At 53.1% G+C, this 27,410-nt stretch overlaps 1 protein-coding gene across 1 annotated transcript; it reads left to right on the forward strand.

The window, feature by feature from the left end:
- On the forward strand, window positions 1-26,962 carry CUL9 (cullin 9). Its single transcript, XM_027696996.1, has 41 exons — window positions 1-204; window positions 815-873; window positions 1,994-2,602; window positions 3,736-3,890; window positions 4,255-4,788; window positions 8,137-8,275; window positions 9,266-9,456; window positions 9,950-10,322; window positions 10,524-10,725; window positions 11,032-11,239; window positions 11,342-11,529; window positions 11,675-11,892; window positions 12,038-12,269; window positions 12,641-12,746; window positions 13,076-13,303; window positions 13,468-13,558; window positions 13,641-13,812; window positions 14,000-14,105; window positions 14,266-14,361; window positions 14,449-14,624; window positions 15,137-15,270; window positions 15,350-15,526; window positions 15,756-15,871; window positions 16,336-16,518; window positions 16,868-17,028; window positions 17,528-17,738; window positions 17,833-17,998; window positions 18,144-18,289; window positions 18,471-18,631; window positions 19,057-19,317; window positions 19,395-19,758; window positions 20,050-20,190; window positions 21,693-21,857; window positions 21,945-22,108; window positions 22,988-23,081; window positions 23,303-23,377; window positions 23,866-23,976; window positions 24,938-25,055; window positions 25,403-25,536; window positions 25,732-25,823; window positions 26,085-26,962. Exons 3-41 carry the CDS (start codon window positions 2,008-2,010, stop codon window positions 26,275-26,277), a joined length of 7,377 nt encoding a protein of 2,458 aa, XP_027552797.1. The 5' UTR covers window positions 1-204; window positions 815-873; window positions 1,994-2,007; the 3' UTR covers window positions 26,278-26,962.
- Window positions 26,963-27,410: the final 448 nt, after the last annotated feature.

The raw sequence follows: 27,410 nt of genomic DNA on the forward strand, positions 1-27,410 counted from the left end.
CGAGTCTCGGCCGCGCCGCCGCCCTGGGTGCGCGGGGAGAGCCGGACCGGCGCCGGGCGGGGACGAGACCTCCCGACGGGGCAGGCGCCTGAGGGGCCCCTTCCTTTTCCCCGCGCCGGGGCTCGGTCGGTCCCCCGCGCACCGGGGCCGGGCTCTGCCGTTCTCTGCCCGGCCTCGCTGCGCTCCGGGGGCGGCGGCGCAGCGGTGAGCGAGGGGCCCGGACGGTGGGGCGCGGCTCGCTGGGGTGTCTGGAGCGGCCGAGGCACATCGGTGCGAGGGGCCCTGCCCGCGCCCGTGCGGACCCGCCGTCACGGCGCGGTGGGAGGCCGGGCGGAGCTGAGCCGGGCTGGGCTGGGCTGCTGAACGCCGTGCCGTGATGCCTGGTGGACTCGGCATCACAGCTCTGACACGGAGTGCAGCCCCTGTGTCACAGCGGTCTGACAGTTCGGCTGTGGGTTGTCGTGGCCTCCAGTGCACGTCATTCACACGTGGTGCAGCAATACTTCAGGTGCCCTAAGCCCAAATTCTCCCCTTCCTAGCTACAAGTCCATTTGGGCCCCTTCTTCTGGGCTCTGCTCGAAAGAGGTTTTTTCATGCTAAATGGCATGATGTGGGAATGGGGTGAAGTTACCAAACTTCCCAGAGACTTCTGTTTTACTTTGATTTTCATTTTATGTGAACCTTGTAGGATGGGTTTTTTTCTGTGTGTATGCACCATCCAAGCTCATTTAAGGAAAATGATTGTTTGGCTTATTGTGTGGCGTCTAAACACTGTTACAAAGCACAGGACAATAACTTAGTCTTTTTATTACAGAGACTGCAAGAAGATTCCCATCTAGCTTGCTGCAAATTCCAAGGAAGGCACAACTGAAGATAGGTATGAATTTCTTGGCAGATTGCTTCTCTCTGCACCTGGAAAACATTTTTAATGTGCCTGTCATAGTCTGATGGTTAGTGTCTTCTTTGGTTGTACCTGGATTGACTGTTTCTGTTGTATCTTAACTCCTTTTTCGAGAATGACTTGTGTTACCATCAGTGGACAGGATCTTGCTTCGCTGCTTCTCTTACTGGCATGTGTAAGTGACAGGAGAGCCTGTTCTTGTGTTTCCCACTGCCACCTACCTGAGCTCCTCTGAGAACCTTCCTATCAGACTAATCTGGAATCCTTTGTAGTAGTGAAGTCAATCCAAAGCCAGTCCGTGGTGTTTGCAGCTGGCCAGCTAATTGCTGGCCCTCAGCCTTGGACAGCGAATTATTTCCACACTCCTCTTTGCACAGGTCCAAGCAGAGAAGCACCACACCTTCTTTGTAGTCCTAAGATATGCAGAACAATCAGGTAACAGAGAGTAGCAATCTTTTGGGTTTGTTGAGTTTATCCATTAATGAAACATTGTAAAGGCAAAGAATTCTGAGAAGAGGCCAAGGAGGAAATACTGAGTGACTTTGACCCGATTTGATGTATATGAAGTAGATCTAAGAAATTGCTCATTATTTTCTTCAGGGCCTGGTGAAGGTCCCTCTCCACAGTGAGAGCGTTTTTAAGCTTTGGGTAAACTTACAGTCTAAACAAATAAATTGTAATTAACAAGAGGAAAGATAGAAGTGCAGAAGCAACAACTTGGGAGGGTCATTTTGCAGACAGTGGTAGAAATGAGAACAGGATCCAAGTCTCCTGTCATTATTTGCTGTCTTATAAGAGGGACCATTTTGCCTTGTTTTTTTTTTTTTTTGAGGAGAACCTCTGTCTGTGTGTGCCAGTAATGCTGGGAACAGGTTTTGTATATGAAATACTGTCTTATTTTCTTAGAAGGCAAATGTGAACCTTTGCAAAATGGGTTTTCCTTCAGAGATTTATCCTGGGTGTAGGGTCTCAGGATCAAAAGCTGTGCCTCAACCAGTTCTACTGTCAGGCAACTGAGGTGCTCTCTCACATTTTCCCTAGGATGCAGCTCAGAAATAAAAGCTTGATTCTGGTTCCCTTCTGTCTCTGCAGGCACATCTGCTGCCATGGTGAATGAGAAGCACGATGGCAACCTGCTTGTGCAGCTGGGACCCAAACTGCAGGCCTACCCGGAGAAGCTGCTCCGGCAGCGTCGAGGCCACGACAGCCGGCCTGAATACCTGATCCAGTGGAGTGTGATTAGCTCGGAAGAGAGAGCAGTGGGAGGCAGCAGTGCCTCCTGTGCAGAGACCAAGCCAGAGAACATCTCGATGTGGATGTCTGCAGAAGAGGTCTGTGCCAGCTGCCCAGCACTGCTGGGCAAGAGGAAGCTTGAAGGGCCGTGGGTGAAAGAGGAGAAGGCACCAAGTCCGTTGGCTGCAGATGTCCCACTGGACGAAGCCTCGCTGCTGGAGATGAAGGCTGATGTCAGGAGTCTGGTGCAGCGAGCCATGCGGCAGGTGGCCGAGGCCGGGACACCCAAGTGCTCCATCCTGAACACTGTGCACGTGCTGAGCGCCTACGCCGGCATTGGCTCTCTGGCGGGTGCCTTCAGGGAGACGGGAGCCCTGGACGTGCTGATGAAGATGCTGTGCCACAGGGAGAAGCAGATCCGCCACAGTGCCGGCAAGATGCTGTGGACCCTGGCTTCGCAGGATGCAGGTGGGGGCTGCTGCTGCTCAGTGCCACTGTGGAGATGCTGCTGGGCAGCTGAGGGATGACAGTCCTTTTGTAGGGGTGAGATGCCTGGGAAGCAGCATGCCTTGGGGCTTGTTGGCAAAAGGGGAAGAATCAGTCTGGATCTTCCAAACTTCCTCAGTTGTAGTTGTCTGGAGTGCTGTGAGAGTTAAAACCCCCTGACAGGTTTCTGTCGTGGGGTACCTGTCGTGAGGTCTTGGTCCGAGGGGAAAAGAAGGACACACAAGACACACTAGGATGGTGAGACAAAGAGATGTCTGCGTGCTCAGCGCAGCAGGCAGCCTTTATTGAGCTTGCCAACTTCACACACAACACAAACATATTCCTACAACAACACCCAGGAATCCAAGCACCTGCACATTATCAAACCGTCTTAACCTTGTACTCCCTGCAACCCAAGGCCGTGTCCATGGAAACCATCTAACCAGCTCCACTGCTCCCATGGAACACGGCCTAACTTTTGCACTACCTCAAACTTTAATTGTGGGGCTACAACTTCACCCCACAGGTTTCTGAGCTGGGATGCTAATTAACTGTTAGAAGGACTTATGCCAAGGGAATTGGCAGAGTGCTGGGGTGGCTCTGCTGCATGCTGTCAGTTGGAAAGGCTCTGGCCTATTCTTGGCAGGGAGCCTTTCCTCAGGCCCTGGGTTCTCACCTAGAGGCTGGTTGTCACCTGGTTTTCTCATTTAAGAGGAGCTGCCATGACTTGGAAGTGCCTGATGAGGCTTGGGTGCACCTGGAAGGTTGCTGGTTGTGGTGTATCCCACAAGAGATCTGGCTTTCCCTGTCCTAGTGTCTGAGTTCATGCAGCTCTGAAGTGGGGCAGATGAGGGGCTGATTGAGGTTAAAACTTCTTTTCTTCCCTGGGACCCTGATCTGTAGTCAGTGTTTTGGGTTGCTGCTTTGGGTGAATCTTGCAGCTTTTGGGGTAGAAAAAATACATTGTGGAGCAAAATGTTGCCACTCTAGATGGAAGGACAGAACATGGTTCAGGTGACAGGGAGCAGCAAAGCTGTTCCTTGCCTGTGGATCTGTCTGAGGGTGGGGTGCGGGTTGTCTTTATGGGGCCTGAAGAGTTTTTGTTGCTGTTGCAGAGAGCCGGGCCTATATCCTGCGTTCCCTGAGCCAGCAGGATGGCGTTGAGCAGCACATGGACTTTGACAGTCGCTGCACCTTACTGGAGCTGTTTGCTGAGATAACATCCTCTGAAGAGCAGTGCATGTCCTTTGAGGGGATTCCCCTTCCACAGGTAGTGGCAGGCCCTGCCAGCCCTGGGCCTGTGGGGCTTTAGGGGCCAGGAGGGGTGGGAGTGGAGGGCCAGGGAGGTGTCCTTGTTTGGGACAAGAAGGTAGTTGGAGTTGGGCAGCTGAGCAAGACTGGCTATTGGGAGAGCTGGCACAGGATCTGGGCCTGGCGTGAGGCTGAGGGTGGAGGAGGGGCACATGGAAGCCTTTCTGTGAGCAGGGAGACGAGGGTGGGCTGAGAGATCTCTGCTGCTGCCAGCTGGTCCAGAGCTCTCCTGGGATCCTGACTGTGGATGAGCTGGTGGCTTGGAGAGAGCTGGGAGCTGGAGGTGCTCTTCAGGCTGAGTCTGACAGCTGTGCTTGTCGCAGATCCCTGGGAAGCTGCTGTTTGTCCTGGTGAAGCGCTACCTGTGTGTCACTTCTCTCCTGGACAAGCTGAGCAGTGGTGTGGAGCAGGGAGAGGAGCAGCAGGAGTGTGCTGTGCCCAGCCTGCTCCCTGAGGAGAGGAGCTGTGTGAAGCAGGAGTTTGAGTTCAGCATGGCCATGGCAAACCTCATCTCGGAGCTGGTGCACGTGATGGGCTGGAACCACAACCACAAGCCAGAGCTGCCACCCCGACAGGAGCTCCGGCCTCGCACCACCCGCTCCATCTTCCAGCACAAGACTCCAGCCAGCACTGCTGTCCAAATGCCTGTACTCAGTTCAAACCATAGTGCCCACAAAAAGCAGGGCTGTACCTTCTTGACTCCGTCAGACTTCGCAGACAGCAGTGACTATGTGGAGTACTTACAGGCAAACCTGGTGCGTGGCATGAGGGTGCGCTTGCTGGAGGACTGTGGTGATGTTAGAGCTGGGGAGGAAGGCGAGTTTCTTCAGAGCACAAACAGCATGCACACAGTACAGGTATGTCATGGGCGGACATATTCTGGCTGGGGTGGCAGAGGGGAGTGACCAGAGGAACGGACTGATGATTTCTAATGATGTCTTTATGTGCAGGAAGTTGAACAATAGATGTATCATAATACGTATCATGGTCTACATCTGTCCTAGCAAAAAACTCACTTTTCGGAGCTGGAGGTGTGGGTTGTGAGAAAAGCTAGTCTGGTTTAGTATGGGTTGTGCAGCTAAGACTTCTTGGTCTCTGAAACAGGTGGCTATTCCTGTGTCTTGGGAGCAGTCCCTAGTGCTGGTTTGATCTTGAGGGTGATTTAGGAACAGGCTAGCTGACACAAATGAGTAGCACAGCAAAAGGTACATGAAGAATTTAAGCCTTAGTATGTGAATTACAGTGTTTATGGCACATTGTTGTTCTCAGTGGGTTGAACACAGCCTACACAGTTGTTGCTTTTGATCTGTGAGTATGTGTTGGGATCTGTTTCCCTTTAAAAATGCACTTTAGGTGAGTAGACCTCAGCTGAGAGTTTCTGTTGAAGAGCTGCGTATTTGCTAAGTTTGTGCCAGAGGTCAGGAAAAGGCTTCAATATTTTAAGAGGGGGAGGAATCATAGAGCAGTTTGGGTTGAAAGGAACCTTTAAAGGCCATCTAGTCCAGCCCCCTGCAATAAGCAGGGACATCTTCATCTAGACCAGATTGCTGAGAGCCCCATCCAACTTGACCTCAAATGTTTCCAGGGATGGGGCATCTACAACTTTTCTGAGCAACCCATTCCAGTGTTTCATGACCTTCATTGTAAAGAACAACTTTATGTCCAATCTAAATCACCCCTCTTTCAGTTTAAAACCATTATTGTCCTATTGCAACAGACATTACTAAAAAGTCTCTCCTCAACTTTCTTACAAGCCCCCTTTAAGTATTGAAAGGCCACTGTAAGGTTTCCCTTGAGCCTTCTCTTCTCCAGGATGAACAACCCCAGCTCTCTCAGTGTTTCCTCATAGGAGAGGTGTTCCATTCCTCTTATTGTTTTCGTGGTCCTCCTCTGGACCTGCTCCAATAGGTCCATGCCTTGTACTGAGGAGTCCAGAGCTGGATGCAGTGCTCCAGGTGGGGTCTCATCAGAGGAGAGTAGAGAGGCAGAGTCACCTCCCTCGACCTGCTGGACATGCTGCATTTGATGCAGCCCAGGGTGTCATCGGCTTTCTGGGCTGTGAGTGCACATTGCTGGGTCATGTTCAGCTTTTCATCCACCATTCTGCTAAGTCCTTCATAGGGCTGCTTTCAATCCCTTCGTCCTCCAGTCTGGATTGGTACCAGGGTTTGTCCCATCCCAGGTGCAGGCCCTTGCACTTGGCCCTGTTGAACCTCATGAGGTTCCTCTGGGCTGACTTCTCGAGTTCATCTAGGTCCCTCTGGATGCCATCCCTTCCCTCAGGCCTGTCAACTGCACCGCTCAGCTTGGTGTTGTCAAAAAGCTTTCTGGCAGTGCAATTGATCCCACTGTCATTGCTGAAGATATTGAACAGTATTGGTCCCAATACAGACCACTGAGGGACACCACTTGTTATTGATCTCCATCTGGACATGGAGCTGTTGACCTGTGGATATGACCATTCAACGAATTCTTCATCATCTGTTGAATTCATATCTCTCCAATTTAAAGAAAAGGATGTTGTGGGATCCATGTCAAAGGCCTTACACAAGTCCAGAGAGGTGACAGTGGTAGCTCTTCCCTTGTCTACTGATGGACTCACTCCCTCATAGACAGCCACACGGTTGGCCAGGCAAAAGTTGTCCTTGGTAAAGCCTTGCTGGTTGTCTTGAATCACCTCCCTATCTTCCATGTGCCTTAGTGAAAGATTTTTCTAGTTTTGGACCGTGCATAGGTGATGTTTCATTTTGGGCCTCCTCAAGTGAATAACTGCTTTGCATCTTACTTTTCAGTGGTTTATAAATCTCTTTTCTATTATAATCCAGTCCCTAAAGATAAATTGCAAAGGCAATGTATTTCCTACTGATTCTCTCTTTGTCCTTATGCTTCTTGATTTCTGTGTTTTCCTAAAATTGTGGTTTCTCTTTCTTATAAGCCTTTACTTGCTTTTACTCTTAATGTAACTGGGCACATGGAAAGAGCACCAAACTCCTTTCACATTTTTCTCCTGTTGCCTGTGACATAAATTTCAAAGGGTTTATAATTCAATGTTGAGCTGAAGTGTACTGTTAACTTCAATTCCCTTTGTCCCGTTGGTCCCTTGGGTTCCCTCTCCTGTCTATTTTTCTGTTTAATTAGGTTGAATGAATTATTTTCAGTATGTTATCTGTAAGGCTTACACTATTGACAAAACCAGATTTGAATGGCAATTGGGACCAGTCCATCATGAGTCTGTCTCTTACCTCCTCCCATCTTTCCTTTGTTTCTTTGTTTTCTGTTGCTTTCTTTGCCTTCCAAAGAAAGAGTTTCACTGTTGTCTGGTCCTGCAACCATATCTTTCCATGACTCCTATGAGATCAAATTTGGTACATAACTAGTGTAGGTCAGGGATTCATTGAAGACCGTTTGGTGTTGTGTGTAGTTTAACTCAACTTCTTTCTGTATAGTACTTCCCTAAAGTCTTTCAGCATCTTATCTCTTTAGCTTTCCAGCACAATGGGCTTGTAGTAGCACTGGTGTAACTCCAGAAGAGCTCAGTGGAACAGGCAAACCGTATGTTTTTCTGCTGTTTTTTAAAGCTACTCACATGTTATACTTGCTGTTGCTGAGTTCTCTTTCTGCTCAGAAGGGTAAATGTAAGACTATGGTGTGGGAAGCCATAAAAAAATCCTTCTGATTTTTGAAGGACAACTTCAACAAAGCAGAGGAAACAAGTGCTGCATTTCAGATGTGCTTGTCAAGAGCCCAAAACCTGTTTGAGAGGGTTGGTGAATGACCAAGGTATAAAAGTGCCTTGAGACACTTTATATACAGCTCATCTGCCTCAAGGTGATGTTGGTTATGTTCTTCCTTTATATGCTTTTCCCAAGGCACCTACTGCTTGGCACTTTTGGACCAGGCATGATTAACTGGATGCACTCATGTCACTGCTGCTGTGCTAAATGAGATCTGTAGTGTGTAGGTTGCAGGCAAAATTGGTGTTTTTTTAAAAATAAAGAACTAGGTGTAACCAGGGCAACAAGCTAGTGAAGATGGTATGCCTCAAAACTAGACAATGTGTGTGCTGAAATCTGTATGTGAATTGTGTGGCCTTCTGCTTGAACAGTGCTTGCTGTCTCTATGCACTGGGGAAATGGGAGGACAAATGTAGCACGAGGATTGAATGAGTGAAAAGATCTGATCTCATAGATCTGTTTCACCCGCAGGTTTTATGGCGGTCAACAGGTCGAATCTACTGGATGCGTTGGCAAATATTGGAGATTATTGGCTTTGGAGACCAGTGGGAAGATCCTGCTGCTCAGGAAAAGGAATACAGTCCGATAAAGAGCTTTAATCTAGACACAGGTGAGATTATGTGCTGCGTGTGTATATCATCTCTTTCTTTCTGCTGTTTTTGAGTGGTGATCTTTATATGGCCAAGCACATAGCAAGTAACAGGTTGAGTTTAGAAAGCAATATTAGTTTGTATGACCATGTAGAGCTAGTTAAGTCATTACATGGCTTGTGGTTGCATGGAGTATTTTTGAACCCTAGAATTCTGTCAAGATATAATAAAAGTAATGGTATAAAAAGCATAAAATTTAATTTAAACTACAACTGTCAAAACTGTGTGTTTGAATTAATTGAACAAATTGCCAAAACACAAATGTGGAATTTCCCTGAGATGAAGCTGCTTTAGGGACACTCAAATCCCCTTAAATAAGTGATGAGGATTTTTAAAAGCATTAACATAGCAACAATTTGTTTAATTTCATACCATTAAGCTTTGGACAAGGTGAGTATTAAAGCACTGTTTTCATAAGACATCTGCAGCATCTACTAGAATCCTTTGGCATTGCCCTTGTACTGGGAGAAGATAAAAGGGGAATCCAGACTTTAGATACACCTTTCTTGTTCAGGTCTGACATGGCTCTGGCCAGGGAAACGCGTTAAAGTAACTTTTTTATCATAGCTGTGATCTTCTTGGACATCTTTTGTGTAGAATGGTTTGGATTTAACTGTTGCAAGAGAGAGAATGTAGATGAGATCAGCAGCTAATTACTCACTTTCAAAATATTTGTATTACCAGTTGAAAAGATGGCTTCCTTAATGGCTTCTAGCTCTTGTAAATAGAGACTTCATGTCAGTTCAAAGTGTTAAAATGAACTTGGTTACACTTTTCTCAGTCTTTCTGATTTTGGGAGAAGCATGAGCTCTGTTTCACTTCTGTGTATACCTCTTTCCAGTCATCATATCCCATATAGAAATTGAATTGAAATGTGGGGTGTGCAGCAGAGGATGGGGGAATTAATTGGCAGAGCTGACAGTGCCCTTCCTTGCTCTGCTCTTCTGCAGTTGCACAACCATTTTTGTGCAAGCCCTTGGGAGGTCTGTACTCCCTGCCTTACCTGGGGCAGCCGCCGACCAAGGCTGCAGAGGCCCTGAGCCGTGCCGAGTGGTGGGAGCTGCTCTTCTTTGTGAAGAAGCTGGAAGCACAGGAGCAGAAAGAGATCACCTTTCTCATCCAGCATGACCAGGGAGAGCAGGTATGGGCCAGTGCCTGCAGTGAGGAGATGGGAGGGAGAAAGCGAGGGAGAACATTAGGGAAAGGACCAGGACCAGTGGAGATGGCAAACATGAGCTATGCAGGGACAACCTGAATGGGGTAGAAATGGGACAGAAATGGGAGGGTGAATGGGGATGGCAAAACCATGGGGAGCTTGTCCCAGCAAAACTATGAGGGGAGATGAGAGGAAACGCAGTCTCCCATGACTGGAAGAGTGACTGTTGAGTGAGGTTTGGGTAGGTGAGGCAAGGCCATGGGGTCATTCTGCCAGTTGCAGTTGGGTGGTGAGTGCAGGTGGGAAGTCTGGGCTGGTGGCAGTTGAGTTGGGGACAGCCAGGGTGGCACTGGGAAATGGCCCCGGGGAGCTCCAGCGGTGCAGCCTTTCCATCAGTTCCGCCACTGGCTATCACAAGGGGCATGAGGTCTGTGGTGAGTCCAAGATTAACTCGGCCCCATTGGTCTGGCTGTTGGAGGTGGATGAAGAAGCCCTGATCCGGCTGTCGGTACCTGTGGAGCTGGCCCAGAAGATGCTGCAGGTCTTGGAGAAGCGGTGCCAGGGCAGCACTCTGCGTGACCTGCGTGGCTGCCGCGTGTATGCCAGATACTTGCTCAGTAGGGGAGCTGAGCAGGATGGTGGGGGGAGCACCGCAGTGTCCTCAGAGGGCAGTGGCTGCAGGAGCATTGGCTGTGAAGCCACGATGGCCAAGGCAGCAAAGGAAGACCTTTCTGCAGCCACAGTACCGCCCCAAGCCTCCAGCGTGGCGAAGTCCGATTCCCAGCTGTTCAGCGAGCTCCTTAGGAGTGAAGGGCTGTGCTTCCCAGAGGTGACGGAGGAGCAGATCAAAGGTAGTGTCCTGCTACGTGCTGGGGCACACACGCAGTGCTGGAAGTGGCACTGTTGCCTCAAGAGAGGAAGGTTCTGGGCAGGGCATGGGGGGCCAGGCAGCTGGTGGGGTGGCCTGTGGGTGCTGCTTTTGTGGATGCATGGCACCCTGGGAGCTGCTGGGGGTGTAAATGCTGCCCTGATGCCTCCCTCCATCTGACCAGTGTTGGGCAGCTCCAAAGGGGTGAGCGAGAGCGGCTCGCTGGCCGAGATTGCAGCCATGGTGGATGTGATCCAGAGCAGCAGCTCAGCGGTGGGGCTGCGCTTAGCTGGGCTCAAGCAAATCTTGAAGATCCTGGAGGAGGAGCCCAAGTCTGAGCAGCAAGTTGGCACAGCCCAAGGCAGGCTGGGGACCGGGAGCGCTGGGTAAGCCGTGGGGTGCTGCACACCCCTCCTGCTGCCTGGGGAGGGCTGTGTCGGCACGGTGGGGGACAGTACTGGAGCTGGGAGTACAGGAGGTGGCAGTGGGAGTGCAGGCTGGTATGTCCCTGCATGCTTGGCAAGAGGAGAGTGGATTTTGTGTCCCTTTGTCCCAGGCAGGCTCATTCCTTGGGCTGACCCAGCTGTGGCAGAGCCGTGTGGGCAGAGAGGAGGTGGCTGGCAGGGCCCAAGGTGCTGGTGTGCCAGCGGCAGTGCCAGGAGGCTCCTCCTGAGGTATCCTTTCCCAAGCAGGGAGAAGCTGGTGCAAGTGGCAGTGGAGCTGCTGAGCACTGAGGTGGCAGAGAAGGCGCTGGTGGCAGTGATGCTGCGGCTGCTGGCCGTGCTGATGGCGCAGCACGACTGGCGTGTGCCGTTTGCCACGGAGGGCGGCGTGCGGGCCGTGCTGGCCTGCATGCAGCAGCACAGCTCCTCCGCCCTGGTGCAGCAGGCTGGCCTGGCGGTGAGTGGCAGAGGGGATGCTGTATGTGGGCAGGCAGTGTGCAGGCTCACCCAGGTGTGGTGGAGATGCCCGCTGCCCTCTGGACCACTGCTGTCTTCGCAGGCCCTGAAGGTGCTGGTGGGAGCTGCAGATGGTGAGCCAGCAGGTGGGAAGTCCTTGTCCTGGAACCATGCTGATGTGCAGATGATGCGGGAGATCTTTGCCAGCATCGGCTCTGCCTCCAGCGAGGGCTCTGCCAGTCTGCTGAGTACTATCCCTGCTGCCCTGAGCACCATGCAGAGGGTCCCAGGGTAGGGGCAGAGTGCGGACAGCAGCTGGGGCTGGGGGGACCCTCCGCAGTGGGGAGGAATGGGCATGGCAGGCAGGTGGCTTGTGGGTTCAGGGGAGGCTCTGTGCCTGGGGGAGGAGAGTGCCCGCATGGCTTTGTCCCTGCAGGGGCTCCTCAGGAGTGCAGAACGGCTTGCTGGTGGTGAACATGCTGATGGATGGGCACCGGGGCCTGGCGGAGCAGCTGGCGAGCTGTGACCTCCTGGCGGTGCTGCAGAGCTGCTGGAGGGACGGGCAGAGCAGCGGCTGCCCTCATGCGGTGCTGGCCCTACGCGCCATCAACCGCCTCGCAGAGCACGGGCTGCCCCTGGGCCTGGAGGCAGCAGGTACCGCGCTGCCCATCCTCCCCATGCCACGGCTCCACGGGTGCCGCAGGCAGGGCTGCCTCGCCTGCCAGGGCAGAGCACCCCAAGAGGCTGCTGCCTCTCAAGCCAGTGCCTGAGCTGGGCCCACGTGTCCTTGTCATGGCAGGCAGAGAGGCCCCACTGGACCTGAAGGGTGTGCGGATGCTTCTGGGCAGCCTGGAGGATGGCACTTTGTCCAAGGAGGTGGTGGTGGCCCTGGAACGGCAGCTCTGTGGTGAAGGCCCTGTCCCCTCTGGGCAGGTGTCCCAGCTGCTGCAGGACCACAGCTGCTTCAGGCTGCTGCTGCGCAGCTTGGAGCTGCTGGGGGCGGAGAAGGCTGTGAGCCTGAGCATCCTCAGGTGGGTGCAGGGGGATTTGGTGGGGGTCTGGGGCCCCCTCAGCAGGTGTGTGAGTGCTGATGGTGATGTTGGGGAGACATGGCACATGTTTGTGGGTCCTGGTGGGGGTGTTCTTCACCAGGGGCAGGGGCAGGAGCACCCCAACACATAAGCAGGTGCTGATTGGGTTGTCCTGGGTAGGGGACAGAGCAGGATGTGTCTGGGTGCTGGTGGGGACATGCAGGGGCAGCACAGGATGTGCCTGGCTGCTGATGGGGTGTCTGGGGTACAAGGGGACCCTTGGTTACCAGTCCCTGAATGGTGCCTTCCAAGTGGGGCAGGGAAGCAGAGCCGCCTCTGGCACTGCTGTCCATGCGCCCTCTGTCACTCAGGATCCTGAACAAGTTCCTGGACAGTTATCAGGAGGATGTGCTGCCCTGGCACGAGTGTGTGGAGCCCTGTGTGTCCTCCCTGAGCGCCCACAGCAGCAGCTGGGAGGTGAGGGGGCCCTGGGACTCCGGGCAGGCAAGGGCAGCTGTGCTGGCTGTACTGGCTGTGCTGGTTGTGCCGTGCATTGGCCGGGCCCAGCGTTGGTGAAGCAGGTCCCAGCCTGGCCTTGTTGTGTCTAACGTGCTGGGAGAGGTGGGGAGCAGCTGCCCTGGCCGTGTCCATGTCCTGATGGCCACGTGCCCAGCGCTGTGCCTGGCCAGACTCTGGTGGGCACTGGTGCGGTGGGGGTGGGGGGGATGGAGCTGCAGCACCCACAGCTGGGGGTGCCAGGGGAGTTCCTGGCACTGCCCCGGCTGCTCAGGGCTGTGGCTCAGCAGGTGCTGCAGGAGGTCGTTGGCTTCCTGCACCGCCTGGCCACTGCCAGCGAGGACTGTGTGGTGGTGATGTGCCACGTGGGCACCCATGAGGCTCTGTCCAAAGCCCTGGAAAAGCACAGTGTGGCTCCGTTGCTCGCACCGGCCCTGCTCAACCTGGTGACGGACTGTGAGAAGTACGCCAGCCTCTACAAGAAGCTGACAACCAGAATCTTGGCTGGCTGCATCCAGGTGGGCCTGGGGAGGCCCAGCTGTGCTGGGACTCTGGGTCTTGGGGCCATCAGGCTGTCCCCAGCACTGAGGGACAGCCTTCTGCTCTCTGCTGGCCGCAGCTCTGCGGTGGGGGAGGGGAGAGGACTCGGGGTCCCCAGTAAGAGCCTCGCCCCATCCTGTAGCTGGTCCTGGGGCAGATTGAGGAGCACCGCCGGAGTCACCAGCCCATCACCATCCCCTTCTTTGATGTCTTCCTGCAAAACCTGTGCCGAGGTGAGTGCTGGGAGTGGGAACTGACACCTGTGCTGGCATGTGCTGGCTTGGTGGCTGAAGGCTCTGTGTTCTCTCCCCACAGGCTCCAGCATGGAGGTAAAGGAAGACAAGTGTTGGGAGAAGGTGCAGGTCTCCTCCAACCCACACCAGGCCAACAAGCTCACGGACAGGAACCCCAAGACATACTGGGAGTCAAATGGCAGCACTGGCTCCCACTTCATCACTGTGCACATGCAGTGTGGTGTGGTGATCAGGTGGGGCTGGGCCAGGAAGACTGAGAGGGCTGTGTATGGAGGAGAGGGCTCTGGGGATCTGTGCAAGCCCTGCCACAGTGGTCCCTGTCCTGGGGGTAGCGGACATGGACAGCAGTACGTGGGAATGTCAAGGGCCAGGGCAGGGAGGTGGGAACTGCTGGGCAGCCCTGTGTTTGCTGTGCTGCAGGGAGATGAGCATGCTGGTGGCCAGTGAGGACTCCAGCTATATGCCATCCCGCGTCGTGGTGCTGGGTGGGGACAGCCCTGCCACCATCAGAACGGAGCTCAACACAGTGAGTCCCCATGGGAGCAGCAGGCTGGTCCTTGCTGTGCCCTGTGGAGGTCTGGCCCCGGTGTGAGAGGCTACTGGGGGGTACAGAGGCTGTGGCTAAAATAGGGGTTGGCCATGGGAGGGTGTGGCTGCCTGGCATGCTGAGGGCTCACTGCCTGCAGGTTACCATCCTGCCTTCAGACAGCAGAGTGATCCTGCTGGAGAACATGACCCACTTCTGGCCCATCATCCAGATCCGGGTGAAGCGGTGCCAGCAGGTAGGGGAGCAGGGGCCAGGCCAGCGAGCTGGCAGTGGGGGGTGTCAGGGCTGTGCCTGAGGAACTGAGGGTCATGCTCTCCTGTAGGGTGGCATTGACACACGTGTGCGTGGCATCGAGGTGCTGGGTCCCAAGCCCACTTTCTGGCCCGTCTTCAAGGAGCAGCTGTGCTGGCGGACATTCCTCTCCTGCACTGCTCAGGCTCACGCCTGGGGCCAGGAGATCTGCCGGGACCGAGGGCAACTGCTGCAACTCTTTGGCAGGTGAGTTGTCTCCTGGCTGTGTCATCACAGGTGTCCCAGGGCCCCAGGGGGTGTTGCTGGCAGCTCGTGAGGGGACTGCAGGGCTAGGAAGGGAGCAGCTGGCTGTGCTGCCTGGACAGGGAGGGGCCCTCACTCCTTCCTGGCCACCAGTGCTCCCAGAGGACCAGGGCCACCTGAGGTCCCCCAGGTTTAGGGTGGGTGTGTGGGCTCGGTTAACCCACCAGAGAGGGGTGCTGGTTCCCCACGGGAGCTGGCACATGCTGACATGGCAGAGGTTGGCCAGGCGCAGCAGGATCTCGTGGCCACAGGCACTGCAGAGCCCCCCAGCTTGGCCCAAGGGCCATTGCGGGCAGGTCCCAGGGGCAGCAAGGGGCCCTGGCTGCTGGGGGCGAGTGGGGCCATGAGCCATCATGCCTGGCAAGGGGCAGAGCAGGCAGCAACCACGTCCCTCTGCTTTCCCATGGGAGTTCTCCCAGCCATTGGCACCGTGTGCTGCCTGGTTGCTGTTGCAGACTGAACCGGGCGCTGCAGCACGAGCAGGGCTTCGCCGACCGCTTCCTTCCTGATGACAAGGCAGCCCGGGCATTGGGCAGGACGTGCTGGGAGGCCCTGGTGAACCCCTTGGTGCAAAGCATCACTAGCCCAGGTACCCTGCGCTCTCCGGGGCCCATCCGTGCTGTGCCCCAGGCAGAGGCAGCTGGCTCTGAGTCTGGTTGACCTCGCAGACCCTGATGGTGTCAGTCCCCTGGCCTGGCTGCTGAGGGAGTACCTGGAGAACGTGGAGCCGCCCCACCGTGCCAGGGGACACAGGGCTGCCTTTGGATCCTGTGTGCGGCGCCTGACCCAGCTCCTGGTGCACGTGGACCCTGGTGGCCCAGAGCCGGAGGAGACAAGAGCAGCTGGTGAGCCCAGTGGGGCTGGGCTGACGGTGGTCCAGGATGTCAGGCTGTGGCCGTGGGGCTTGTCTTGGGGGGGCTCTGTGGCACAGGAGGCTCCTGAGGCAGGAAAGGCTTGTGGTCATGGCCCAGCAATGGCCATGCCTGCCCAGCGTCCCCTCTGGCCTGCTGTGGTCGATCAGTGTGTGGGGCCTGCCCACGGAGCCACGCTGACCCCAGGGTCGACCCTTGGCAGGTGGGAAGGCAGGGAAGAACAAGGAGGTGCCGGCCAGGGCTGCGAAGGCAGTGGTGGAGAAGTCGAGCGGCCTGTGGGGAATCTCGCAGTGCTGGCGTGGCGTGGTGCAGCAGCAGGTAGAGCTTGGAGGGCCGGCCGGGAGGGGCATGTGGGACCCACAGTGGGTGGGTGGAGCAGAGAGTGAGGCCTGGCAGTGCCCTGGGAGCATGGGGAGGGCATAGGGCTGTACCAGGCCTCCACAGAGCCCAGAGCAATGTGGGGACAGCTCTGCTGCACTTGCCACCCTGGCAAGGTGTCAACCAGGCCCTGCACCCAAGCTGATGCTGCCAGGCCAAGAGAAAGGTGCAGTGTCAGACCCCTGATTTCCTGCTGGGCTGCTGTTGTGCCTCTGTCATTCCCTCACAGACCCTGCTCAGCCCTCTCCACAAGCTCTTGGCAGCCTGCAGCAGTGACAGGGCCCCGAGTTGGCCCCTGGCTGGGACCCGGGCAGTCAATGTTGGCAGAGCAAGGCTGAGGCTGCGGACATTCCCACGGGCACATCCCGCTGTGGGGCTCACCCCTCTCGCTCTGTGTCCCACAGGTGCAGCAGTTCCTGGAGGCAGCAGGGCAGGTGCCAGACCTTGCGGAGCAATACTGCGGGCTGTACCAGCGCCTGCGCAGTGCCACAGAGGAGCTCTTTGGGCAGCAGGCCGCCTTCATGCTGGCCCTGGGCCAGGGCTTTGCAGGGGCTTTGCTGCAGCTCTCCTTCCTGACTGCCCTGCATGTGAGTCGAGGGAGTGCAGCACTGGTACCGTGGCCCCAGGCGGGTGCAGGCTGGGGAGCTGCCCTGGCCCATGGCCTTGGGGCGAGCTCTGGGTGGGTGGTGTGCTTGTCCCCACTGAGTCACAGAGCCCTGCGGCAGCCTGAGACGGTCCCCAGCTGCGGGTGTGTGGCGCTCATCACGATGTGGGCCTGGCCCCAGCACACTCGTGCCTTGGCCTGATGCCTGGGCACCCTTGACCCCCACCTGAGAGTGCCAGAGCTTCCCAACTGCTCCCCCAAGGGACATTCCCTGAGGCCTGCACTGTGGCCACCCTGTGAGTCCCCTCCACAGCCAGCCCTGTTCCTCACAGGTGAGTGAGCAGTTTGCCCGCTACCTTGATGTGCAGATCCAGGAGCTCCGCAGGGCAGCACAGGGCAGCACAGGGCCGCTGGAGCGGCTGCAGCAGTTCTTGGAGCCCTTTGTTGTCTTCAGTGGCCTGGAGCTCGCCCATACCTTCGAGCACTTTTACAGGTGAGGGTGCTGTGTCTCCGTGGAACCAGGGGCCTGGTGCAGGGTGGTGTGGCGTGGTGGGGGAGCCTGGCCCAGTGTGGCAGTGGTGCTCCCGCTTTGCTTTTCCCGGCTCTGGTGTGTGGAGGACCCGTGGGTGCTGCCAGTCTGCAAAGGCACATTCCCTGCATGTGTGTGTGTAGCGTAGAGGTCTTTATATGATAAAGAATGAGTACGCTCTTTGATGTGCTGGAATCAAAGAGACTTTATTTGAGTCTCGCGCTCCCTTTTATCCCCTAAAACCATGTGACCTTAGAACCAATGGGGTTGTCTGTCCCAGCGCATGTCCCTTCACGTTCCCTGCCCCGGTGCGTCCCTCTGCACCCCTGGGACACGCCTCCTACATGTGTGCTGCTGGCCTGTGTGGCATGGGGTGAGGCCGGGGCTGTGTCTGTCTCCTGGCGGGTGGCTGGTGACCACAGGGCTGGGGCCCAACCCTGACGTGATGCTGGCGCTGTGGCAGGCACTACCTGGGAGACCGGCTCCTGACACAAGGACCGTCTTGGCTGGAAGGAGGCATCGTGGAGCAGATTGGGCTGTGCTTCCCCAGCCGCTTTCCCCAAGATATGCTGAGCAACTTGGCTGAGTCAGAGGAGCTCCAGCGGCAGTTCTACCTCTTCCAGCTGCAGGAGCAGGATAAGCGGCTGCTGGAGCTGGACAAGGGCCTGGATGAGGTGAGAGGGTGGGGTGGGGAGGCTGGAGACCACCAGCATTCCTCATGGGGATCCTGCAGCCTGAGCTCAGCTGCCCTCATGTCCCCGTGCCCAGGTGCTGGAGACAGCCTCGGTGACAGATGTGCCAGAGGTGAAGGTCCTGGCCCTGTCCCCGCGCTGCTGGCCTGTTTCCCCACTCTGTTACATGGATAACCCTGGGAGGTTTTTCTCAGCAACGCTGAGCTCCCCCCTGGATGAGTTTGCCGACTTCTGCCAGCAGAGTGAGTGCTGTGGCAGTGGGTGTGCGTGCGGGTCTCGCCGGGGCCCAGACCCTCCCCAGCAGCTCAGCCAGAAGTGGCGGCGTGCTGGCTGGGAGTGCCGGTTGGGGCTGGTCCCTGGCCCTTGTACTGACAGTGTCCCTGGCAGGCCAGAGCCGGCTGGGCTGGGAGTGCACAAAGCCCCAGCGATTGCAGTGGACATGGCTGGGCCACGCTGAGCTGCAGTTTGGAGACTGTGTCCTCCACGTGTCCACGCTACAGATGTACATCCTGCTGTGCTTCAACAGTGCCGAGGTAGGAGCTGGGGCCACAGTGGGGGAGGGAGGCAGTGGCTGCCAGAGCATGGCGGGGCTGTGTCCTCCCTTCCCTTCCAGTGGGGTCTCCAGCAGTGTTTGGGGCACAGGACACCCTTGTTCAGCTGGGCCTGCGGCCAGTAGGTCTTGGCCAGCCATTCACCTCCCATGCCCTGCTGCAGGAGGTGACTGTGGAGGCCCTGCTGCAGGCTACAGGGCTCCCTGCTGACCTGGTGCACCACGCGCTGACACCGCTGACCCACGGCCAGGGCGTCCTGGTGCAGAGCTGCATGCCAGGAGGTGAATGTGGGGCCGGGGCACCCCTGGGGAGGTGCTGCTCTGAGCCCTGAGTAGGTGCTGGGATTTAGGGTGCACGAACTCGTACGGCAAGTGAGTGGGCTGGGGTGGGTCGGTCTGGTGGTTCTGGGGGTGCGGGTCTGTGTGGCAGGTTGGGGCCATTAGGCCAGGTGTAGGGTTGGGAGTGGTGTGTGGGTCTGGGGCTTGGGGCCATGCTTGGGGTGTGGGTCAGCGTGGATGGTTGTGTCTCAGGTCTGTGTGTGGGGTTGGAGACAGGGATGGGGTTGTGTGCGTGGCTGTTGCTTGGGGCCATGTGTGGGGGACAGGGCTGTGGCGGCCAACTGTGGGGGCAGCAGGGGGAGGCTCAGGTTGGGTCCAGCAGCCACACATGTGTCCTGGGGCTCCTTCAAGTCCCTGCTGGAGGCTTGGCTGACCCTGGGTTGGGTGCTGGCTCCAGGTGCACTGCGGCTGAACCATTGATGCCTGTCAGAAGGGCAGGTTGGGGCCAGGTGTGCAGTTCCTGAGCTTCTGCTGCCACAGCGTGGACGTGCTGTCCTGCGTCCTGCACCTGTTGAACCAGGGCTATCTCCGGCGCCAGGAGGGGAGGCCTCATGTCTTGGAATACATCTCTGCTGAACCTACGACACCTCTTGGGGGCCAGGCACAGATGACTTTCCATTGCAGGCCACCACAGGCATCTCCAGATGAGGACAGCATAGACAGCCTGCATTGGTAGGGAGGCATGTCACCAGGTGTGGAGGGGTGTGCATCTCCACCCTATATGAACATGACACATTTTTCCATGTCAGGTTGAATCCTGGCATAGACAGGGCGGAAGAATATCTTATGGCAATGCTGCAGGTGCCAATGGGGCACACGCTTAGTCCAGAGGAGGCAAAGCTGCTCATGAACCAGACAGTACAGCAGGTCCAGGACACTCTGAGCATATCGGATGACGTTGCTCGGCACCTCCTCATGCACTGTAGGTGGAACGTGGATTTCCTGATCCAGTGCTATGTGGAGAACCGTGATGCTCTGCTCATCTCCTCGGGGCTGCAAGTGCAGGATGTCCAGCCTCCTCCGAGCCCTGGAACCCACTGCCCAGTCTGTGTGAACCAGCTGTGTCCCACTGAGAAGCCACCAACCCTCTGCTGCATGCACTACTGCTGCAAGGTGAAGGTCCTGGGGTCTTTGATTCCTGTGACTTGCTGGGGAATTGCTGCTGCCTACTTGGAGCAGCTGTTCTTTGTCTGAAGATGTTATCAGAGGATTTTCAGAGCTGATACATTCTCTTTTCTCAGGTCCCTTTTTTGTTGTGATCCTTCAGCTCCTGATTTGTCTGTTCCCACTTTTGTGCTTTTGAGTACTTACCCATGGGTTTGCTACTTACCCAGGGGTTTTGTGTACCCTCTGCTGGGTGGGGAAGGCTTCCAGGGTCTCATCTCCTCTTTTCTGCCTTCACAGCCCTGTTGGAGTGAATATCTCACGACTCGCATTGAACAGAACATGGTTGTCAACTGCACCTGTCCCATATCCGAGTGCTGTGCACAGCCAACCACAGCCTTCATTTACTCCATCGTGTCCTCTGAGGAGATCATAGCGAAGGTGAAGTAGGAGAGGTGGTTGCTTTGTGTCTGAGCTCTGTTTCATTTTGGTCAGCACTATCAAATAATCTTGCTGCTGCTTCTCCCCTTCCTGTTACTAACTCTGGCACTGTGATAATTGAGGCCAACCAGATTTCTGCCCAGTGGTGTCTGTTATCTCTGATTATGACCAATACCAGCTATTCAAGAAAGCATAATGTCAACAAAAGAGCACAGTGGTATTTCCTCTAAGTATATCTCCAGAAAATAACCTTTCAGGTGCATCATTAGTTCAGGCCCAGGTGAAAGCTGTGGTAGCAGCTCATGACAAGTGTCCTCTACTGGTGTGCTAGAAGCAATTGTAAGATCTAGGACAAAGGAAAACGTGAGCAATTTCATTTTATTGCTGCATCGGTGACTTCTATGTCATTTCTCTTCCATCAGTCTCTGGCTTTGAGCACCACAGGTTTTTGTGAAGATGGCAGAAATTACCACATCATTGTCTAGTTCAATCCTGTTTTCAAAATAACTAGATTATTGTGTTAAGATCTAATGCTGAAGTTAAAACATACCTCTCCAAGTTCAACGAAAGGAAATGCGAAGTCCAGTATAACCCAATGCAACAGGATGTGCTGGGGGTCAACCATCTGGAAAACATCTCTGCAGGAATAAGAAAAAGGATCACAGTGGACACCAAATTGAACATAAGCCAGCATTGTGCCCTCATGGCTAAGAAAGTCCACTAGTGTTTTAGGTTGATGTCGAAAAGAGCAGTGACAGCAGGTTGAGGAAGGTGATCCTGTACCCAGTGCTGGTGAGACAACATCTGGAGTACTATGGCCCTTTCTGGGCTCACCAGGACAAGACAGACATGGACATACTGGGGAGAATCCAGCAAAAGGACACAAAGATGAATTAGGTTTTGGAGCACCTCTTGAAGTAGCTGGGAGAGGTGGGTTGGTTTAGACTGGTGAAGGGGAGGCTCAGGAGTGGATCTTATCAACATGTGTAAATTCACAAATGAGATTAAGGAGCCAGATTCTTCTTCATGATGTCCAGTGAAAGATGAGAGGCAGTGGGCACTAAGTTATATACAAGGAATTCCATTTAAATGTAAGAATACTGTTTTTTGGGTTGTTGAGGGTTTTTTTAATAGTAAGGGTAATGAAATGTTAGACCAGGTTGGGCAGAGATGTTTGTAGTCTCTGTCCTTGGGTATATTCAAAACCCAACTGAACACGATCTCGAGCAATCCTACTTTGAGCTGGAGAGGTTGGTCTAGTTTTTATTTCCAGAAATGCCTTCCAACCTCAGCAATTCTGTGAAATGAAACAGCCTCCAGATATGACATGTGGGGATGGGGAAATTTACACAAAGGGAATGAAAGAATAAACTAATTGAGTGCTGTTTTGTTGTGAGCAGTTGTTTTGTGAGACGTATAGCCCACAGGCTCCAGACCCTGCTTGTAAGGCCTAACCATGCAGCTTCTCTGCCTTAAATCTCCTTCCTGGCTTCTTATTACAGTATGAAAAAGCCCTCCTCAGACGCTATGTTGAGTGTTGCTCCAACCTGACATGGTGCACCAACCCTCAGGGCTGTGATCAGATCCTCCTTAAGGATGGACTTGGTTATGGAGCAGCCTGTTCCAAGTGCTCCTGGATATCCTGCTTCAACTGCAACTTCCCAGAGGTGAGGCTGAACCGAATCATGAGCAATACTGTCTTAGGTTTGGCAGGCGCCATTCTGCTTTTGTGTGGTTGACTGTCTCCCTTTCAGGCCCATTATCCTGCCAGCTGCAGCCACATGTCTCAGTGGGTAGATGATGATGGATACTATGAAGGAATGACAAGTGAAGCCCAAAGCAAACATCTGGCTAAGCTCATTTCGAAGCACTGCCCAAACTGCCAGGCTCAGATAGAGAAAAATGAGGGTTGCCTGCAGTGAGTATACATTTTTGCTTGCTACTGGAGACAGGAGAGGGCAAAAACAGTTAGGTCCACTGTGCTTTGCTTTTTTTTTTTCTTTTTTTTTTTGACAATTACTCAATTGTTATAGCAGGTCTGGTTTACAGTTTAGGAGAATGAGTGATTGCTTTTAATTCCTAGAAAAGCAAAATGTTCCCCAGCATTCAAAGTTAAATCTGTTGATGGCTCCGTGATAGAACTGATTTTGCAATACCTTGTACTCTTGTCTGCTCTCAGAATCCACTATAGCCATACAGAAGTAAAGGTTAGGGGAGTGGATAGCTCAGCACCATTTTTTCTTTCATGCTCACCTATTCCTGTAACTTAGAGCAATTTTCTTTCGACTGTTTGTTTTGAATCAACTTGGATCTCTGGCAGCTTTTTACATGATAGGGGAATTACCTCCAACTTTGAAACTAGGGCTTAGGAGTTGCCATTTGTTTCTCTCTTGCACTGACACAGCCCTTAATGCCCAGCTGTGATTTGTCCCCACATGTGATGTGTGGCCCTAGGGCAGTGCAGTGCCTTTCTGCACTGTGTGGAGTGCTACATGAGTGAGGGAAGGCTGAGGTGCTCATGTGGATCTTGCTTCAAACTGTGGAGTGCTTAGTCACCCTTTGAGTACTTGATAAGCTACTGTGAGATCATGCTGCCAGTTTACCCATCTCATTTTTGGAGACATTGGCTGGTTTTAAGCATCATCTGATTCTAGGAAAGGCTTTAAAAAATATACTGGGGGAATGGGATTGACTGCGTGGCACACTCCAGTGCTGTGATGTAGGAGCACTGGAAGGAACTGTCTGCAAGTGGCTCTTAGGTCTGAGTGATTTCTATTGTTGTTTTCCTGCCATTTAGTATGACATGTGCAAAGTGTAGTCATGGCTTCTGTTGGCGTTGCCTCAAGCCCTGGAGACCGAATCATAAGGATTATTACAACTGCTCTGCTATGGTGAGTGGTTTGCTGTATCCCTGTGGTTCATGCCTGTGTTCAGAAGCACCCAGCCTCTCAGAGAGAGGGTGAGGATCTCCACTTGGGTCCTTTACTCTGGACTTTTGTGCTTGCCAGTAACACTAACAGCATTGTCAAAGTCTCTGTGTGTGGTAGCCATTTCCAGGCAGCCCTAGTACTTCAGAGAAATTGCTACAGGTTACTTTTACCTTTCCTTTCAGGTGAGTAAAGCAGCTTGGCAGGAGAAGCGTTTTCAGGATTACAATGAGAGATGCACCTTTCATCATCACGCAAGGGTAAGGCCTCATTCCTTTGCAGATGCTGTTGTTGCCTTAGCCCTGGGGATCAAGACAGCTTCTGTTATGTATCAGCGCCTTCTCTGCTGAGAAGCAGGTTTCAGGTCCAGGTCGGGATGCCTGACCATTTCACCCTTGCTCTGACATAAGGGGTAGTCCTTGGCCTGCTTTCTTCTACCAAATCTGTTGTGGAAACTGAGCACCTGACTTGTGGCGTTCACAGACTCAAAGTGATGCAGTAGCTGGAAGCAATGGTGACTGAAGGCAGAATTTTGCCTAGAGCTGAGGTAGTGTAAAAGGTTGAAGTGATGGCACAGTGACAAAGATGTCATAGTTGGATGCATTAAATGCTCTGCTGCTGTCTGCATCTTCTGGGATGGCACTTCAGGATGCTTAGCAATTACCTGTGTGGAAGGTGCTGTTTTTTTCAATCTTGTAGAGCTTGACACTGACATTGGCTTTTTTTTTTTCTCCTTTGGTTATTGCAGGAATTTGCCACGAGTCTGAGGAACAGTATTTCTTCCATCAGAGAGATGCCAAAAATTAGGAACTTGACCTTTGTTCTTGATGCCTGCAAAGTGCTAGAACAGGCACGGAAGGTAAGGCTGGATAACAGTCCTGGTGAGGTTTAGACCTAATTCTATTAGTGTGTTTTATGCCTTTCTTAAAGTGAGGAGACATGAGGAGACACAAACCTTGACATATTCCAAACAAGGAATTAAAAAGGATTTGCAGTGCAGCCACTGGAAGTGTGCAGTAAGCTTGTGACAGCTTAGGCCTGTAATGCCTGCTATCCCCTGAAACATAGTCAGGGGGTGGGAATTGTCTTGTGATATTGACTTTGCATATACACCTTGTTTTTGCACTCAGGCTTGACTTTGAGAAAGGCATGTGGAAGAAGGGTGCCTGACCCTATACTATCTTTTCAGCACGGTAGCCCCTGTGTTTTCCAGGATACATTTCACTGTTGCTTGTTGCTGCTGCTGAATTTTCTGGCCCATTTCTTTAAATGGAAACAGTGATCTTGCTTCCTGCTGTTTGCCTAGATTGCTTTAGGGGTCATTCCTTCATAATAGGAGTTTGACACTTGTTGAAACCCCTTTGTCGTGGGCTCTTGGTGCTCTATAGTACCATGCCTGCTTCCCTTTGTGCTCCATTCCCTCAGTTCATTGCCACTTGAGTTCAGCCTGGGCTGCCCAGCAATGCCTAGGTCGTGTGTGCTGGTGGTTTTGACTCTTTGCCTGCTGTTCAGTGACACTTGTTATGCATTTACAGTCTGTGTTCTCATGATGGTTTGCAGGTGGAAACAATCAGTTCTTTCAGACTTCAATATAAAATAATTGCACATTCATTTCCAATCCTGTGACAAGCTCTAGGTAGCCTGGCACTGCTGTCACTTGGCATAATGGGTCACTGGGCTGTGGCCACACACCAGAAGTGCTGCCAGGCTTCTTTCAGCCACTGATAGCAATGAGGTCTGGAAGGGTTTGATGCTGCTCACTTCTTGCCCACTCTGAAGCTGGATGAGGGTGCTTAACAGCATGATCTGTACTGTTCCAGGTGCTGGCTTACTCCTGTGTGTACAGCTACTATAACCAGGACACTGAGAGCATGGATATTGTGGAACAGCAGGCTGAGAGCCTAGAGCTGCTCACTAATGCTCTGCAAATCCTTCTGGGTAAGTCCTGCAGCCTCTTTAAAGTAGCGACTAGTGTTCCAAACTGTATGGTTCGAAGAGCAGCAGCTATGTAGTGGGACAATAGCATACACACCAGCACCTAGCTGGCCTCTCACTTCTCCCAGCCCATTTTTGCCTTCTTGATGTAATTTCTGGGAAGTCCACTGGCACAATTTGGCTGCCAATGGAGATTGATGCAGTAAAGAGCAACATGTTCCGTTCTGCAATGTGCCATATGTGCACAGGAGATCTAAGTAGCTGTGGCTGGCTTCATAGTCAGAGCCAAAGACTTGGTCTCTGCTTAAGAGTGTGTGATGCAACATGACTTTGTTGGTCTTTAATTGCAGAGGAAACTCTGCTGCAGTACCAAGACCTGGCCTCTTCTCTTCAGCTTCTGAAAGCAGAGCATTTTAGTGCCGGTTTGGAGTTGGTACACCAGATCAAGGAGCGTCTCTTTGCAATTCTCTGGCACTCCACACAGGTGAAGTTCACATGCCTGATAGTGGCTTGTCTTGCTCTGGTCTAATTTGATTGTGGGCAAGACAAGGGGCTTAGTCAGCTGAGGGATTAGACTCTAAGGGTTGTGTGTGTAGGGAAGGGGTTTGCAGCACAAAATACACCCCAAATTGCATATTGTCTCTCTCTCTCTCTTCTGATTGTTCTTTCATGCTAGCAGGATTTCCATGTTGGGCTCCAGTCTTCAGGAGATCCTGGTCAGAGAAAGTTGAAACTCGCAAATGTGCCTACTTCAGCCCTCGCCTATACAGGGTGAGTTTTCTTAGCTGGATAAAAAGTGGATAAGTGCAGACAAAAAGCAGGTGAGCAGAGTTTTCTCCTGTGCTCACTGACATACAAAAGAATGAATGACAGATACTAATTACTTGCATCTTCTTTTGTGGTTTGAGGTAACAATTTAAGTGACAGTGGTGTAGGGAAACCAGCAAAACCTCTGTAGTAGGGCGCTGTGGGGTTGGGTTGTGGTTGCTTCTCACAGCTGGGGCTCTGCTCTGATGCTCTCCTTCTCAACAGGCAAAATCGTACCATCTTGTGTGACTCCCCCAACACAGATGAAGGTGGCAAAGAGGTTGAAGATGAGGAGTATGATCCACAGTGGCAGGAAGACTATGATGACGATGATGACCTTGATGAAGACAACTTTATGATTGATAATGAATCAGATTGTGATTCCTACTTTGATGATGATGATAGCTATCATAGCTAGAAGACCACCATAGAAGTGGTCTGTCACCCAGCCTGCCAGCCTGGACCTCTGCCTCTACTCTGTCTCAACCAGTTTGTGTTAGTGTTTTTCCTCAAAGGCAGGGAGGAACTCTCAAGTGGAACAAAACATTTCCTCTGGGAGGCTAATTGCTCAGTGACTCTTCTTTAAGATGCAGAAACATTGCTCTGGGCAGCTAGTCTGTGTTCCTGTGGCCACCTCTCTCAGATACCTCCTTGCCTTTTTTCCTTGTCTCCAATTCTGCCTATAGGTATTTAATTGAGTTAGAAAGTCACAGTCCACCTGCAAAGTTAAGACTACTTGCTACCTGTTAAAGGGCTGCTCATTGTCCTTGGATGTGCTCTTCCCTGGGCACAGGTAAGTGTGGCACTGTTTAAAAATGGCCAGTGTCTAGAAACGCTGTAGAGTGATGCATTTACACTCAAGTCAAAGCCTCGCATCTGGAGCTGGTGGGATTCCCTCCAGAGCCACAGATGGATGTGGTTCAGTTCCTCTGGTTGAGAGGGGCAGCATTTTTACTGTTGGAGTTTTCTTCTCTGCTGTGAAGCAGGAAAGGCTACTATGAGTGACACAAGTTTGCAGGACTGTTTAAGTGTATAAACATATGTTATATATATATATATGCAGAGATTGTTCAGATAATACTTTATCTTTGCAAAAAAAAAAAGAAAACCCTGAGGAACAAGGGTTGAAAAAAAGTTCTGTTTAAAAAAAGAAACAGTTTTCTTCTAACACAAGCCTCCTTGTTGTCTGTGGGGAACATGAATGGGGAGGGAGAGTAGGATATCCTCAAGTGAGGAGGATGTGACCTTAATGTGCTCATCCCAGGAGTTATTTGTGAAATTGGTGTGGATTTGGAATCCTCACCCAGGGCACACAGTCTGCCCTATAAAGTGGCTTTTTCTTCGTGGGCAGTTCAGGGAACATAAGGAGGTATGAGGAGGGATGGAAAGAGGATGGCAGACCAGACCACACAGGGTGGTGGGGCTGGTGTTTCTGGGAGCAGGTGCAAGACAAGACTGCCTGCGTGTTGATGAAGGTGGTAACATCTGGTGCCCAGCAGAAGGCAGATGTGGAACTGCTATCAGGCTTGAGGGGTGATTTGGAGGTTTGTA

The sequence above is a fragment of the Neopelma chrysocephalum genome, unplaced genomic scaffold (assembly GCF_003984885.1).
Source record: "Neopelma chrysocephalum unplaced genomic scaffold, ASM398488v2 Primary Assembly neopelma1_117, whole genome shotgun sequence".
NCBI lineage: Eukaryota > Metazoa > Chordata > Aves > Passeriformes > Pipridae > Neopelma > Neopelma chrysocephalum.